The sequence below is a fragment of the Nicotiana tabacum genome, chromosome 15, assembly GCF_000715075.1.
Source record: "Nicotiana tabacum cultivar K326 chromosome 15, ASM71507v2, whole genome shotgun sequence".
Lineage (NCBI taxonomy): Eukaryota > Viridiplantae > Streptophyta > Magnoliopsida > Solanales > Solanaceae > Nicotiana > Nicotiana tabacum.
In genome coordinates this window covers 129,023,287-129,040,595 of record NC_134094.1, presented here as the reverse complement: position 1 = coordinate 129,040,595, position 17,309 = coordinate 129,023,287, and the positions used below count along the sequence as shown (strand labels likewise).

Sequence of the window (17,309 nt, the reverse complement as noted above, 5' to 3'; positions counted from 1 at the left end):
CCTCGTGAGGGTTTATCCAAATTTCTTCAGAAGCACAGATTCAATTTCGTGAGGAGTTAAATCATTCCCTTTTATCGTCATTGTGTAGGTGGTAATATGCTCATGGTGGTCTGAAATTTTGTCATACTTTGGCATTTCAGGCATTTTGAACCGCTTCGGAATTAACTCTGTTGCCGCACTTGGCTTGTACGACAATTGAGTATACTTCTTCAAGTTCGGGCCTTTCAGCACTGGTGGCGCACCCGGGATCTGGTCCATGCAGGCGTTTACTTCCCTCATGAACCGTAAAATTTTATTCTTGAAAGAATCATTCTCGTTGTTGAGACCGGATTCGTTCCCCCCGGCCTCATCGGAGGCAATTTCATCCCTGGGAGTGTTGTTGTCGATCCTCCGCATCGTTTGATTCGTGGGAACCCCGGGAGAAATCGGATCTCGTATATTTGCATTATTTGAAGCTCCCGACAGCGCTTGCTTCAACTCCATCATAACTTTATCCTGTCGTGTGATGTGGCCTAGAATGATCGCATGTTGCTCTTGCAAGACCCTTACCGTGTCGACAACATGCTCCTCATCAGCGTCATCGGGAGTGGCCCCCCGAACATGTCGAGGATGCTGCCTGTCATGCATTAGTGTAGCGTCACTCCCTTCGTTATGGGTGTCGCTGATTGAATCCTCGGAATGAGGTTGATCCCCTCGAATCTCGGGGTTGTGCATGTCGTTAACAATGTTATCTACCATATCTTACAATCTTTTCTAAGACAAAAACAATCAAAACACATTACTAAAAAAGGCAAAGATCGATTTAATTACACGGCTATCTAGTCCCCACGGTGGGCGCCAAACTGTTTACCCGTAAAATGGTACAGTTGAATTTATACGTGGTTTCTAGACAAGTTAATTAATTTGATCCTGAAATAAATAAATAATTGAAGAGTTGCGCAATACTTAGCCTTAGGATATAGACGAAACAATAGAACCAACAATTCTGGGAACAGGGTTTTCGGGCACTACAACAAAGAAATCAAGATATTCATAGGTTAGTCCTCCTAAGTGAGATTTATAATTAGGTTACTTGCTGCAACAGATAAAATAATCTGATAGTATAATTTTATTTTTTATATTGATAGTATATACTAACTTAAATTCATTAAAAAAAAAAAAGTCAACAACAAACACTGACTAAAGTTTTTTTAAACGAGAGTGAAAGTGAAATAAAACTTATCTTGGAACTTGGAAAGTTGCCATATTGTTTCCTAAGAAATACACACAAATACTACAACATGTGAGCTCTTCATCCTTCATTTTCCACTAAATCCAGCTTTTGAAATGGAAACGGTAAAGTTAATAGGAACTCCTTTCAGTTTTTTCACATACAGAGTTATTTGGGCACTAAAGCTAAAGGGAATAACTTACGAATACATAAATGAAGACATGTCCAAAAAGAGTCCTTTGCTTCTGAAATACAATCCAATTCACAAGAAAGTCCCTGTGCTAATCCATGGTGAAAATTCAGTCTGTGAATCCATGGTCATCGTCGAATACATCGATGAGACATGGCCACTGAATCCATTGCTTTCGGCTGACCCCTACGACAGATCCATGGCTCGGTTTTGGGCTAAATATGTTGACGATAAGGTATGATGTTATTAAGTTCTACATTCTTTTCCTTCTGTTTTCTTTAGCAAAATTGTAATTTCATACTATCCGGGGTGCGATGAGATGATTGAGATTCCTCTACCTTTAACTAAAGGTCCGGGATTTAAGTTTTGAGAAAGGGAATCTTTCTATTTACTAGCTCAAATTAGTCAGATCAATGAGCTTTAAATATCAGGAAAAAATTACAATTTCATCCATTTTATACAAGCTAGAAGAAAGAATTACTAGTGGCAACAACAACAGTAACAACATACCTAGTGAAATTACACAAGTTGGATCTGCAGAGGGTAGTGTGTACGTAGACTTTACCCTTACCTTTGTAGATAGATAAGGTGTTTCCGATATACTCTCGGCTCAAAGCAAACATAGTCACATAAAAGAACTAGGTACTAATGCATTTAACTAAAATACAGAAACAGATGCCTTAGTTTCTCTTTCTTTCCTTTCAAATGCTTGACAAAGGATTTTAATTTATGTTGCAGTCATATAATACCTGGAATGTGTTTTGCAACACTGGAGAGAAGCAACAAAATGCCATAAAAGAGAGCTTGGAAATGCTTAAAACTATAGGGGAAAATGCTTTGGGAGAAAAGAAGTTATTTGGTGGTGAAAATATTGGGCTTGTGGACATAGCCTTTGGAGGGTATGCTCAGTGGATGGAGATTATAGAAGATATTGTGGGAGTTAAGTTACTTGATCCTCAAATTTTTCCTCGTATCAACACATGGATCAAGAATTTCAAAAAAGTTCCAGCAATCAAAGAAAATCTCCCTGATCGTCATGAGATGTTTGTGTATATGAAGAATGCTAGGGACAAGATGTTAGCATCTCCATAGGGAAATTTCTCATATGTTGACTCAATCAACTACGCGTCAATCCCTATATATGAATTCTCGATATCTATTTCGTTCTGTATAATTGTCGAAGATAAAATTAAAAAAAATATATATATGTATAAGATGTTAGCATCACCATAGGGAGATTTCTTTATCAGTAAAACCTCCACCAACTATCTTCATTATTGATTCAATCAACTACGCTTCAATCTCTATATGAATTTTGTGTATCCATTTTGTCTTGTTCAGTCGTTAATCAGCAATGCTTCAATCCTTTTATGAATTCTATGTTAAGCTAATACGAACAGTTTTATGACTTCGAGCCACGATTACCTACAAAACTAAGATATATTTCATGGGAAAAAAAGAAGAAGTTTCTATTATATCAGTTTTATCATTGTCTAATTGGACAAACAAAAATACATAATTAGGAGCATAACTAATATACAAGTTGTTTCCGTATAAGTTTCAGTATAATACGTTGTTTGGTTGCATAACAATCATTTTATAAACTTTACCATAAACAATGATTGCATTTCGCCTTTTGTGTATGAATAATATATGCATAAGCAATACAAGAATCTATAGATTATTTTTTATAATGTGGAATAACATTACAGAAATTAGTACTACGATGACAAAAAAATATTTCTTTCCTATGTCTAATATGCAGAATTCTTATGTTCAAAGCTTTAATCAAATATTGTTTGGTTATTATTTCAGAAGCTATTCAATTAATTTTTGCATTATTAATCCCTCTATAATTTGTCTTTGAACCAAACGATTCGTAAAGGTTTCAACTTTCAAGTATACGTCTCAGCCTCCAAAAACTTCAAAGGAATAAATATATGAACCTTAAAGTAAAAGAAAAATAAAAAGAAAGAGATTAAAAATAAAATAAGGGAAATTAAGAGAGAGATTAAAAAGGAAAAACAAAAAGAAATTAAAAGAGAAGAGAGCGAGAGAGAGATCTTGCTCCAAAATATCAAATTTACAAAATAAAGAGAGCCGTTCTCCCTCTATTTTCTTCCTCTCCGATCCAATTTATGGATTCCTTTTAATCGAATTTAGGATTCATTTTTCTCCTCAATTTTCCAAAATTTCCAATTTTATCCCATTAAATACTTGTAAACGACAATTCAGTTCTTTATTTTTTTCCATTCGTGCACCGATTTATTTCCAGATTCACTTACATTGCTAATTGATCTTTGTTTTAGTGGATAACCTGATTTAATTATTTTGGGGTTTTCGACAATGATTTAACTGATTTTTTTTTAAAAAAAATTGTTGATTGAGATTTTCGGATTTAATGGCGTCGGCTCAGGTGCTGCGTAAGCAAGAGCATTTGCAAGCTGGGAAAAAGAAGGTACGAATTCGAACATTCTAGAAAGTTTTTATTTAATTGCTTTTGTATTTATTTAATTCATTTATGTGTTGAATTACTAGATTGGCGGAAAATAATGAGTCATTGTAGTTAAGGATATTCTTACTGTTTGTTTGATCAGTTTTTTATGTTATCTTTTGCTTAATGTTTGTTCTGAATAATGTTAATGAACGGTAAGTTTTAACTTATATGCACTATCATTAAAAGTTTAAAAGACTATGTTTCAGGAACAATTGTAATTTACCTGTTGTAATGCATAAAAATGGCATTCGTAATCTTGAGAATAAGGCAGGTTACCTGCTACAACATGTAAAGGTGATAACGAACCGTTGAGCCTTAATGATCTGAATTTCAGTTAAGATCAACAGGATCTTCTCAATACTTATCTTATTTGTATTCTCACATGCACATTATCTTTTAGATAGGGTGACCATTTGCAGAATTAGTGTTAGCCTCTGTAGTTTCTGTTTTCCCTTATGCCTATTCTTTTGAGAAAGAATATGCCTATGCTTAATGCCTTGATTAGCAATAGCAACGATGTGTGATGGGGAGTGTTGATTTTGGTGAATATTTGGTTGGAGTATAAGAATGTTTTTTCCTTATATTAAATTTTGGTGCAATGTTTCTTTGATCTTTTAATTCTTTATTTTGTATCATTTGCAGCTAGAAGAGTTTCGTAAACAGAGAGCAGCACAAAGGGCTAAAAAGTCTACGTCCAACAATCAGCTTCACAATCCGGATGGAGGCTCTGAGAATCAGTCTTCGGAAAATGAACACGCAAGAATCATTGACTCTCGTAGGGCTGGTACATCTGATGCAGCTGGTGGAGCTGCTTTAGAGTTAGCTCGAGTAGATGTTAAGCATGATTTCATGAATCCTGATCTTTCCCGGAAGAGTGGTTTTGCTTCTTCCTATGATGCTAATGCTAGTTTTACTCACAGTTTATACAACAATGACAATGATGCTAGCACTATTTCTTCTGTTAGTGGAAACAATAATGGTTTTGATTCTTCCATCTCAGTGTCATCTCATTCGGGAGATAAAGTGTTTAAGGGTGCTGAAATCCCGAAGTTGTCTAAACAATTCAGCAATAGTTATGATTCCTCTGAGAAAACAGAGAATTATGGAGCCTTAGGAACTGCTGGATTTGGATTTAATGGTAGTCATTCTACAGCTAATTTTCTTTCATCAGCCCCTAGTTACAGTAAAATTTCCAGTCAGTTTACTCATGATGGTCTGAGTAAAAGCATACCAGAGGATAACAACAGAAAGGATCTTTCTGTAATAGATACTGGTACTTCTCATTCTGCTCCTGCTAATGTTTCACCTGAAAATTCCCTTGGTCCTCAACTGCAAGAAAAACCAGGTTACATGGATCCTTGGGCTAGTGGGTTGACTTCATCATCATATGAAGGTAATTTTGTGGTATGTTTAATTTTTTTTAAACTTACTTTTATCCCTTGTATTGTGCTTTCCCTGTACCTAGCAAACCTCATTGCCTATGTGCTATATATCTATTCAGTTAATCACTTGGGGTTGCATAATCTGACATATTATTCCCATTTTTTGATAGATTATATGCACCCTGCAACCAGCGGTACAAATTCTTCTTTGGAAGTTGGGCAAAAAGATAGTGCCGTGGAAGCTAATAGTTCTATGGTTTCTGATATTGGGCATGGCCAGTTTAGCAGCTCTGGTTTTTACATGACCAACAATTCATCTTCTTGGGCATCTGATGGCATCAGTTCAGAAGCAAGAAGTTCTTCTACTTATTCAAAAATGTCTCCTCCCACTGTTGGAAGGAGATCTCGTCCATCCTTCCTCGATTCTATCAGCATTTCAAAAGTTCCTGCTATATCCCCTTCTCAAACTGAATCAGTTTCTGCAGACAGATTTGACCCGAAGGTCCATCCCACGGACACTTTGGAATCGTCCAACTCCATGAACATGATGAACTCTTCAACTTTTTCTGCTAAGGGGTCTGATAAGTTGAATCATCATACTGAGAAAGACACGGGCAACATGGACAACCATTATCAGTTTTATGCAAAAAAACAGAATGAAGATTTTGCTGCTTTAGAACAGGTCTTTTTTTTCATTTATTTCCCTCGCTTTAGAAGTGAGAAATTTAGGTCAGGATGTCTTCGAAGTCAAAATATAGTTTGAAGCTACTGCTATGTGATGGCTAATATATGAAAAGCGCTCTGCTGTTAAAAATTATTCTTAGTAGTGAGAACGTTGCACTAATAATAAAGCTGTTCACTTACTAGTTATGTGATGCGTCTTGGAGAGAACTGCAGAAATTGAGCTACCGAATTTCCCATATAGTTTCAAAGATACAGATTCTGTGGATTGAATGCAAGATATTGAGTCTTTCACATTGAAATATGAAGACTAAAAAAGTTTCATTATAAAATATAGTGGATGGTGGCTCGGTAAAGTTGAATGGAATGCAAAAATGTTAGTAAGGTAAAATACTGCCGCAACTTTGACGTGTGCGTTAGTCAGATTTGATTTAATTTTATGTTGTGGTATATGCACTTGGAAAGGTATGTGATTGTGTAGAGATTAAGCTGAAGGGCAGCCCGGTGCACAAGAGATTAAGCTGAAAGAAGTAAAATAATTTAACATGTTAAATATCTTAATAAATAGACTCTGATGTGAAGTAAACATTGGCTAATCACGCTCTTTTTCTTTAATTTTAAAAAAGATTCTTTGTTTACTAGTGCAAGAATACTCACTTTTACATCGAGGGGCAGTGAACAGGGATGATAGGGGCCATGCATGATTCCATAACTCTCAGGGATGTAGGATTTTGCATCAGGGTATTAAATTGTTAAATACCTGTATGATGTGTACTTTTGCATTTTTGACAGCATATTGAAGATTTAACGCAAGAGAAGTTCTCTTCGCAACGTGCTCTTGAGGCTTCGCGAGTTCTAGCGGAGTCTCTAGCTGCTGAAAATTCAGCCCTGACAGAGAGTTATAACCAACAGGTACACATTTTCTTTTCATATATGTAAAACAGATTGGCTGAATACATAGACAGACACTTGAAAGGGAAAGGATGCCACATAAAATGGAATAGGAGTAGTAATTATTTCATTAACGTGGTGGAAAAATCTACACAAAGTTATGATTCTCTATAAATAACACCTATCATCTGTACTAATATGAACTTCATGGGTGCACAAAAAAAAATTAAGAAACACAATGTAGGCCTTCATTTTTACAAATCATTTTCCTTTAAGGATCTTAGGTACCTTACTCTCCAAAGAACCCACATGATAGCTAAAAGGGCTACATCCCATGATCTACATCTTTTTTTCCTTCTGAAAGACCTGCTGAACGTCACAGGCTTAAGTATAGCCGATGTTGACTACTGTATTCCAAACTGATTCGGTACACAAGTGATTAACAACCTGAACGTGTATCAACAAGTGGTCCACGTCTTCTCCTTGAGGGTTTACTTGCGTAACACCAGCTAACAGTTGTTGCATTAAGTATTGTCTGCACATGTCTAACATTCTCGGAAAGTTTTGTTGATCAGTTAAAAGAAAAGATTTTTCTTACTTCAATCAGTTGCTTAATTTTCCTTGCAGGGCAGTTTTGTAACCCAATTAAAGGCCGACATAGAAAACTTGCAGGCGGAAATTAAAGCACAACTGGTTTGTACATATCTTGCTTACTTACTCCCAATAATTGCTGTATTAGCTGATCTGTATTTTCCTTTTTGAATGTTGACACATTGAATTTCATTGCACAACATAGCTAAAATTGCGAATTGGTGTTATTAGGTGTCAGTGTCTGCCACTGATTTTATCTGTGTGCATTTTCAATTTGATCGACCAAGAAATGAAACGACCTATTTGCTTTGCTATTGTTGATATGACATCTTAAAAGTGGTAGAACAACAAGGATGTTGCAGAAAGTTAGTATAAATATTTTCCATTGTTTCTAAACAGTACAAATAAATGTGGTTGTTCGGATCTTCCATTCTTCATTTTTTATAAATGTGGTTGTTCGGATCTTCCCTTCTTCATTTTTAGTTTCTTTCTCCTGCTGGGTTGCATAACTAGCATTTCGACTCTTATAAATGAGTTATGTATGAAATGCCTGATTACAAATGATTGATCTAGAGAGTTGATAGTATGTTGAAGGATCCAACAATTTTTCTTCTCTGAGCATGTCGCACTAATGATTTTTGTTTTTCTTGATAAATTGTAGTGATTTACATCTTTATTTCTTATACATAGATTTTTGACATTAAAAACTTGGTCTTGAACCTTAGTTCTTGGTCACCCCTCTTTCTTCTTTTTTTCCTTTGAAGGGGCTTCATGAAGTATATTTACCTTCATTTAGTCTGAAACTATGTCAGCAAGGCAAGAGATTCTCGGAGTTATGTTGAATGGTTTTCCAGATAAATTTTTTGTAATGGGTACCATTTGAACCTTATTTTCTATGTTAATGCCTGTTGAAGAATGTGTTCATTCATCTTAACTCTATAGTAAAGGATACATCTGCAATCCTATTATTGTAGAAAGTTTTTGCAATTGGAATGGTGGAATGAACTGGTTTCTCATATTGAGATTATTTCAGATTTCTGGCAAGCAATCTTTGTACTAACATAGCCTGATGAGTTTTAGCTATTCATAGTAATGGACTTGATTCTTACCATAATCTTGGAGATATGTGATTTTCTATTTGTTGCGTTCAATGTAAGCAGGTCGAACTTGAAGCTTTGAAAATGGAATATGCAAACATACAATTGGAATGTAATGCTGCAGATGAACGTGCCAAGCTATTGGCTTCTGAAGTTATTGGATTGGAAGAGAAGGTAACCAACAATAGCATTGCCTGATGTTGAACCAATTCCTTCACAAAGCCCTTACTGAGAATTTAAAATGAATTTAAAACTTGAATGAAACTATTGAGCTATACTTATTGGAAGAGAAACATACCTTCTTTTTTTCAAAAGAGAATCTATATTCCGCTAGAACGCTATCGTATTTAAAATCTAATCGTAGATAGTGTTGTTTATATTGATATTTCATGTTTGTTGAACTTGAAAGCAACTTAGCTTTGTGGGTGTAGCCAGCAAAGTCTGTTGTAGATACGGTTCCCTTTTTGTCCTTTTTTTTGGTTAATCTTTAGCCAACACATCTTATGCGGAGTCACTTGACATATTCACTTTAAGAGTGTAGAGTGAGGCTATCGGAGAACTCATATGGTAGCCTCATAATAATGCATTGGTCATATGCAAAGAAATTAGCCTTTCTTCATCAATTGTCCAGAAATCTGCAAGGGAATTACATTTGTCTTGAATTTTTAGTTTCACACATTCTCTGCTAAGTCCTCCACCGAGGTATCTTTTCAATGTCTGTCACATGCAATACTTAGTTTTTGATAAATGTCAGTCACATGTAATACTGGTGTGGTATGTGAAGTCTGATCTTTTGTCCCTTCTTCTTGTGGTTTAAAAATAAAATTGAAATTAACTTGGTCACAATGCTGACTTGGGTAATTTATATGTCCAATATTTGTTGTCTATTTTATTTTTCTTTGGATCGATGCATACGGTTGCTTTCATGTTTCTTTTTTTATTATATTTCCTGTTGATATTAGAATTTTGGGACTGTCTTCTCTCTTTTTTGTAATTGTGCCTTCTCTAGTTCTCTTTTCTTCAGAATTGATGATTAAGTGTGATCACTTATTTTTTTGATAAATGATAATCTCCACTCTGAGATAATAACTTTGACTAAACAATTTTGTAGGCACTTCGTCTGAGATCTAATGAGCTTAAACTGGAGAGGGAATTGGAGAAATCACAAGCTGAAATGTCTTCTTTCAGGTATGCTCATAGCTTTCCTGTGAACACGTCTAGGCCATAATTTTCATTCCCAATCTGATCTGGTCATAGTCATCTTTCGCTTATATTTGTTCATCCCCTCCTACCATCTCTTCGTTATCCTCGCCTTGTCCTTTCTGGACGACCCACCCTTTTCGACAGTGGAGATGCCTCTTTTTCTTTTGGAGCGAGAATGGAAACTGGTTTGTGGTTTCGTTCTTTCTTGTTTAATGCAGGTGGAAATTATTGATAGCAAGATATCATAACTGGGGTAAAAGCTAAGGGAAACTTAGATAACACTATCATTTTAGTGAAATTAATATCCTTATACTACTGCTCTCTTAATAAAGAAGGAAGTGTGGCTGAGCATTATTCTTCCAATGGCTGGCAGCTAAATTCTAGAAGAGGTTTTAATGATTGGGAGATGGAAGAAGTTTGTCAGTTTTTTCAGTTAATGGATACAGTTGTGATAGAGGAAAATAAGGAGGACACCATGGTTTGGACAGCAAGCGCAGATATGAAGTATTCTGTCAAAAGTGGCTATAAACTTCTTCAGGAACAAGCAGACCATTATGTATCTAATTGGCCATGGAAAATGGTATGGAGTACAAAGGCACCTGTTAAAGTAGCCTGCTTTGGGTGGTTAGTTATCAGAGAGGCCTGCTTAACTCAAGACAATCTGCAGAAAAGAGGTTTCAATTTAAGCAATAGGTGCTATCTGTGTAAAGAAGGTTTGGAATCAGTCAACCATCTGTTCATTCATTGTAAAATTGCAAAGCAATGCTGGGAGCTATTCTTGAACCTTTGTGGAGTTACTTGGGTTATGCCTTCAAGCACTAGAAATCTACTGGCTAGCTGGCAAGGACAGAAGATAAGAAAGGAAATGAGGCAGATTTGGAGAACTATCCCATTATGCATATTTTGGACCATCTGGAGTGAGAGGAACAATGTTTGTTTTGAAAATAAAAGAAATCATATTTCTAGAATCAAAAACTCTTGTCTACATAACTTGTTTTTTTGGTGTAAGAGGTGTCTGTTAGAAAACATGGATCAGTATATGGAATTTTTGGATTTGCTAGGAAAGATGTAATTGGAGGTTTCTGTAGATGTTGTCTGGTCCTTTTATGTAATTTTCTGTACCATCTTGGTACTTTTATCAATAAAACTTTGAAGGGCAGCCCGGTGCACTAAGCTCCCGCTATGCGCGGGATCCAGGGAAGGGCCGGACCACAAGGATCTATTATATGCAGTTTTACCCTGCATTTCTGCAAGAGGCTGTTTCCACGGCTTGAACCCTTGACCTCCTGGTCACATGGCAACAACTTTACCAGTTACGCCAAGGCTCCCCTTCCTCAATCAATAAAACTTTACCTTATCAAAAAAAAATAAAAAATAGTTGATTACTATGATAAGGATATCCCGCATACTAGATATTAAACAACGGAATCATGCTGGTGCTTTTTTCCTTTTGCACTGCAAGTCTGCCCCATGCATGTCTTGGAACAGCTGGCACTGCAGAGGCAAGGGACTTCTTGTGCTTTTCAGTAATAGAAAAGATGTGCAACTGGTAATAAAGACATATCTCCAGAAACTAAGTAAATCTGATCTGATTCACTTATTTTGGAGTTTGATGTTAATCGTTAGTTGGCTGATTTAGAGTGCTATTGTGATGATTAAAGGTATATGCTAATAAGGATATACAGCTTGAGGAATGAAAGCAAATGCTCTGGAAGTGTGGATAGAGGTTACTGTTTGAAAAGTTAAGAATGGCAACATTAGAGGATGAAAAGGTTTGAAAGGAAAATCTAGAAATTAAATTAGCTGCCAACTGACATTTTCCCACGAGGATTCTTATTTCTTACTAATATTAAAATAAGTTCAATGACTTGATTTTGCACTCAGATAATTGGACTTGGAATGAGTTAGGAAACCGCTGAATATTTTACACTCAACTGCTGAATACTTTATGATTCCTTTTGAGATATGGCAATTTGCCAAAGTACCAAAATACTTCTAACTCCAGGAATTTAATTATATGGGCTCCTTGACCTGACATCGATCTTCTGAAAATAAGAAATATGTTTCATGTCTACTCCCAAAAGTAACGTTATATGCTCCAAACCTTACCTCTTGAAAAGAAAGCAGCTTTCCTTGTCCCCACTTGCGCCCATCTCATCTTGTTTATAAAAAGATAAATTATCTAAAGTCGCCTGTCTTATGGGCCAAATATTTGAGTAGCATATGACTCGTTTTGCCTTAATCATTGACTTCTAAATTGCATTAAATGTTGGTGCTGATCTCATTCAACTTTCTCTTGATTTTCTGCAGAAAGAAAATGGCTAGCCTTGAAAAGGACCGTCAGGATCTGTTGTCGACGATTGATGCTCTAAAAGAAGGTAAGATGCTGATAGTTGTTGTGTGCTAGATAACAAGGTGGTTTTGATTTGTAGGAATACATGAGCTGCGGCTATATTGATAGATGTCTCCTCTTCACTGCCTTAAATAAACTTCACATAGATAATACTTCTTGCTTCCTCCTATGGCAGCTTGGGTCAATATAAACAAGCTATTTCACAATGTTTTTCTGTGACATCAACTATTATATAAGTCAATTATCATACTCAAACAGTATGGCATCCGGAGAGTCTTTAAATGCTTATCTTGTAAGCTGAAACAGTATGGCATCCGGAGAGTCTTTAAAGTCTGGGTCTGACTATTAATAATAGACCCATTCGACATGTTTTAAAACAATGAACGATTTCTTTTCTGACCTTTTTTTTTTGAAGAAATGTGTGAGCGTTTTCTTTTTGAGTGGTTGGTAAGTTTATCATGCAGGAATTCAAAATATTGTCTTCTTTATACTGCGCCAGCAAATGATTGAGTTTTCTTCTCTCTTGGTCTTGCTTTCTAATATATACACTAATTCCTCTTCTGATATCTGATCTTCAAACCTTGAAAATTTAAAAGCTGTATCGTTCTCTCAGAGTCTGCTTGGACAAATGCTGCAGGTGTTAGAGGCATTTGTTATTTTTATCCAAGAACCTATTTGGACTCTTCAGAGTTTTTTGCTTGTAATTGATTTAGAGCAATATTAAGCTATCAAGGAATGTCAAGTGGTTTTACTTGTAATTGGTTTAGAGAAATATTGAAGCGTCATCTCTTCCCCTGCCAGTTTATTAGAGACCCTATTTTTGACTTGAGTGATTTTGTTTGTACTTTATTTAGAGTGATATAGAGTTTCCATTTCTTTCCCCACCAGTTTCCTATACGTGTAGTCAGATCTTATTTTTCTTTCTCTCAACAGAAAAGAAGCTGTTGCAGGCGAAACTACGAAAAGCTTCTGGTAGTGGCAAGTCACTTGATGTTAGCAGGAGTATGCCTAGTAAAAGAGATGTATCAACTTCAACAGAGGATCTCTGTATGTGGTGTCAGATTTCACCAATTACATCTTCAGAATGTCTCTTTATATTTGTTTTTACATTTTCATAAATTTTAATTATTCGGTGTTGTATTGGTTCAGGTGAAGATAAAGTCGTAAATAGTACCATGGATGACCCTGACTTAGAAGCTCACAGTACTGAGGGCCCGACCTTTTCAGATCTGCCTGAGAATGACCAGCTCAGTCTTGAAAGTTTATCAACGGCTATTCCTCCAGATCAGATAAGGATGATCCAAAACATCAATACATTGCTTTCTGAGGTAGCTTCCTTCGCATAACATATTTGAGATTGATCATTTTTGCTCCCTCTACTTCCTGTCTGCGTAGCTGCTTATATTTTAAGGCATTTTTTACCATACCAAAAGATCTGAACAATTTTCTTCCAACTTGGATGCTTACAGTTAGCCTTGGAGAAAGAAGAGTTGATGAAAGGCTTGTCACTGGAATCATCTCAGTGCTCTAAATTGCAGGTAATTTGATGAAGGCAGCACTACCCTTGTTAGTAATATCATTCAGTATTCTTTTTCATTTTGGATCTAATATGTGAGTCAAATTATAGTTTCACCTTAACTTTAGGATCCTTTTGCGCTTTTTCCCTTTCTGTTGCTTCTACATAAATCACCGATGTATAACTGCAAATGTACCATTCTTTGGCCGTGTGTCTCCTTCTGTAAGCCAGCCCCTCTAGTATGCTTGCACATGTTTTTTCAAGATCTTTCAATCTTCATATAGTGCTTTGGGAAGTGCAATTAAACATTCACGGGGTTCACCTTTAGTTTAAAGGTGGATACTAACAATATTCTCTCTCAACTTTTTTTTGGTGGATTTTTCTTTTGTTCCTTGCGGAGTAAAGGAGGTAAACAAGGACTTGACCCGAAAGCTTGAAGCTCAAACACAAAGATTAGAGCTTTTGACTGCTCAAAGCATGGCAACTGGTAACAACCAAGCAAGGCAACCAGATGCTCTATCTGTGCACGACAGCACCACATATGCTGATGAAGGTGATGAGGTAACATTCATACCTTGAAATTTTTCATTCTATAATGATGCTGTATGAACTTTCTTGTACTCTAATATGACCTGTACTGCTGTACATATAACTGCTTCTGTATGCTTGTGAAATATCATCCTCTTAAAGTTATTTTTCTTGCCCTTTAATCTGTCAATTTTAACAGTTTTACTTCTATCTCACTCTGTATTTGGAATTTGAAGAATAAGTTGGCACGTAGTACCCTGTTAAAAAGAAGGGAACACCATTGTGCCCTTGGATTTGTTATATAATTTTTAAGCCATGCTTCAATAGTGAGCTGCTTTAATTCTTTTTATAGAATAGTCTAAGAGATCTAAATTTGAATTTCTTTTTTTTTTCCTGAGCTTGCTGGAGCTTTATGGACCTGTCAGAGATGTAGAAACGTTATAAAATACAGATATAAGTTTTCAAGTATCTGCAAATTGTAGAGGTTCAAACATAGCATAACTGGTTACAGGAATGATATGAAGCAACGATGCCTTAAAAGATCCACCTAAAGGACTGTTACTTTATGTTTTCTGAAGCCCTTTGTCCCAAATCCGGTGAAAGATAATAAGAGGAAAAGGGCCTCCGTTCCCGAATATCCAAAAGCGAAGAAGAGGACGGCTCGTAAGCCGAACAAGAATACTATTCCTTTGACCGTAGAATCGGTTCTGCGTCTAAGGGATGAAGAAGAAGAAGAAGAAGAAAATGATAGGTCCGCGCTGGCGGCCCGAACGAAAGAAGACCACCGAAAACTTTTAGGTTGTTCGGGTCCGCCGGCCCGAACCCGCGCAGAAGGAGTGGGCTATAGCACACGAAAATGATCTACTGGTCCTTATTTTGGAGGGAGGGTACGACATGGTAGAGGTTTTGTGGGTCAGCCAGTTCAGTTTGCACTTCAGGGGTGGCAAACCTTTTTCTGTAGCAGGCTAGACCCGAGCCAGAATGAGACCTATCTTCCAATTCCTCGGGCAGTTCTAGTTGCTTCTATCATGGCTGGGTGGCGTCGGACGTGGCAGGACATGACCGTGGCAGGACCAGGACATGGCAGGACATGGCCATGTCCTGTCACGTATGCACGCAAGTCCTAAAACATCATACGAACTCGCTCGCGCGATCAAATCGCCAAAATAACACCTAGAACTACGAATTGAACACCAAATCAAATGTACCCAAACTCATTCATGAATAAAGAGAATATATATGTTTTCGTTAATCAACCAATGAAGTGATCATGTTGCAATACCAATTTCTTACCAACACTCTTTTCTCCAACAAACTCTAACCTTTTGTAGATTTATGTAATTTAGAGATCTTGCAATAAGTATTATAATACAGCTTGTCAGCTGGTTATCAGGTGCTCATTTTCTTGCATGTCAACCATTCTCATTCTTTGACCTACTCATCTCCTTAACATTAAATTTGATAGTTGCTGCCTTCGTCTTTGAGTATACTTTCTTCTTTTGCATCAGGTGGTGGAACGAGTCTTGGGATGGATCATAAAGCTATTTCCTGGAGGACCATCAAGGCGGAGAACCAGCAAGCTTATTTAGTTTCCATGATGGAGTTCGACGAGTGTTATCCATCAAAAGTTCATCTTTTCTCCTCTGCGCCTTGTATTTTTTGTGGCCTGATGGAGATGGTTGATGTGTACTATTAATGGTTCATAGTCCCATTTTTTCCCCAGAAGAAAATTGCTTCTAGGAGGCATTTTAGAAGATGTGATATTTGATAATTTCACAGATTTGGCAACAGAGCAGAACCTTTGTCCATTTTTTCCACCTACTGAACGCCCAATCGGAGACTGGAGATGAGAAATTGCTACAGAAAAAGTTAGGGGATGATGAAAAACTACTACGGAGAGACTCAAGATGAAGTTTGTTAATAGGAGTATTATATTTAGGAGATGGTTTTACTTGTGAATTAATAGGAAAAGGAAGAGGAAAAGGATTAAATGTATCATTTTCCTGCTGGATTTTTTTTTATTAATTACTTTTGGTGTTGTTAGTACTAGTGTATTTGTTTTTTAACCCAAAATATCAAAAGAATGATCTCGTCAATTCTTTCAACATGCTCAGTACCAAGATTGCTAATGTGGTTGAAGTTATAACTTAGCATACAAGTAAATCACCAGAAAGGATGGAGGGGTTAAAAACAAAATGCATAAGGAAACTTGCTTTCAGGGATGGTAGAACTAAAATCTTCTTCAGGAAGCTTGATCAAATGTGTGCACAGCCTTCTTTACATCCCTTGTGGTGGTTGTTAAGTGCTTCTGAACCACCAAGGGTTGTGGTGTCGTGATAATTACTTTCCAGAGTATCAAGTTCAAGTCCTGGGTATTGGTTTGCTATTGGTAGGGATTTACCCCCACAAAATGAAAATATGTTGGCATGAATTCGAATTAGTCGAGGCCAAAAGCAGGTAGCAGACCCCGAGTAAAAAACACCTTAAAAAAGAGTGAAATAACACGGGCTAGCCAGTTTTTGGACTGATAATTGAAAAATAGCCAGCGTTTGCAAAATCATTGAAAAATAGCCACTATTTTGCTGCAACACGGACCGGTCCAGCATAATATACTGGAAATTGGTGCATCTGTGAATGAACTTCCAGCATATTATGCTGGAACTCCAACACGCGAAAAGTTTCAGCATAATATACTGGAGATTGGAGCACCTGTGTATGAACTTCCAGCATATTATGCTGGACCGTTATATTATACTGGAACTCCAGTATATTATGCTGGAGTACCGGTATATTATACTGGAGCTCCAGCATAATATGCTGGAGCTAATATTTTTAATAGTGTTTTCGTTCAGATTTATCTTTACATGAAAAGCGGCTAAATTTCAATTACTTTTGAAACTGTGGCTATTTTTTAATTACTACTTATAAATCTGACTATTTTTTAATTTCTCAAAAAAAAAAAGAAAAAAAAAGGAAGGTAGGTGCTTCTCGAACACATTTTATCAACCCAGTTGAAGTGTTGAACTACTCGAATTTTCTTAACAAAAAAACAATTGAAACCACTTTGCTGACTTGAAGAAAAAATCTTCATGTTGTTGGTAAACATCAATATTCGCACTCAGTGGTGAATCCAGAATTTTGTGCAAGTGGGTTCAATCTTAGAAGTACAT

General features: G+C 36.5%; 2 protein-coding genes across 2 annotated transcripts; both read left to right on the top strand.

Moving 5' to 3' along the window:
• The first annotated feature begins 1,237 nt into the window (after nt 1–1,237).
• LOC107783709 (putative glutathione S-transferase) lies at nt 1,238–2,746 on the top strand. The gene is made up of 2 exons (XM_016604725.2): nt 1,238–1,635; nt 2,139–2,746. The coding sequence occupies exons 1-2, from the start codon at nt 1,327–1,329 to the stop codon at nt 2,490–2,492; spliced, it is 663 nt and encodes a 220-aa protein (XP_016460211.1). The 5' UTR covers nt 1,238–1,326; the 3' UTR covers nt 2,493–2,746.
• A 670-nt stretch (nt 2,747–3,416) lies between these two features.
• LOC107783711 (protein BLISTER) lies at nt 3,417–16,244 on the top strand. Its single transcript, XM_016604727.2, has 13 exons — nt 3,417–3,858; nt 4,540–5,290; nt 5,450–5,961; nt 6,753–6,872; nt 7,479–7,544; nt 8,603–8,713; nt 9,651–9,727; nt 12,053–12,120; nt 13,029–13,142; nt 13,245–13,423; nt 13,565–13,633; nt 14,017–14,172; nt 15,648–16,244. Exons 1-13 carry the CDS (start codon nt 3,802–3,804, stop codon nt 15,726–15,728), a joined length of 2,361 nt encoding a protein of 786 aa, XP_016460213.1. The 5' UTR covers nt 3,417–3,801; the 3' UTR covers nt 15,729–16,244.
• Nucleotides 16,245–17,309: the final 1,065 nt, after the last annotated feature.

What these genes read in the sequence shown, in the direction of transcription:
- LOC107783709 (XM_016604725.2), top strand. Translation starts at nt 1,327, where the DNA reads ATGGAAACGGTAAAGTTAATAGGAACTCCTTTCAGTTTTTTCACATAC. An exon ending in CTAAATATGTTGACGATAAG is followed by an intron (nt 1,636 to 2,138) that starts GTATGATGTTAT and finishes TTTATGTTGCAG; the next exon opens with TCATATAATACCTGGAATGT.
- LOC107783711 (XM_016604727.2), top strand. Translation starts at nt 3,802, where the DNA reads ATGGCGTCGGCTCAGGTGCTGCGTAAGCAAGAGCATTTGCAAGCTGGG. An exon ending in TGCAAGCTGGGAAAAAGAAG is followed by an intron (nt 3,859 to 4,539) that starts GTACGAATTCGA and finishes TATCATTTGCAG; the next exon opens with CTAGAAGAGTTTCGTAAACA. An exon ending in CTCAGTGCTCTAAATTGCAG is followed by an intron (nt 13,634 to 14,016) that starts GTAATTTGATGA and finishes TGCGGAGTAAAG; the next exon opens with GAGGTAAACAAGGACTTGAC.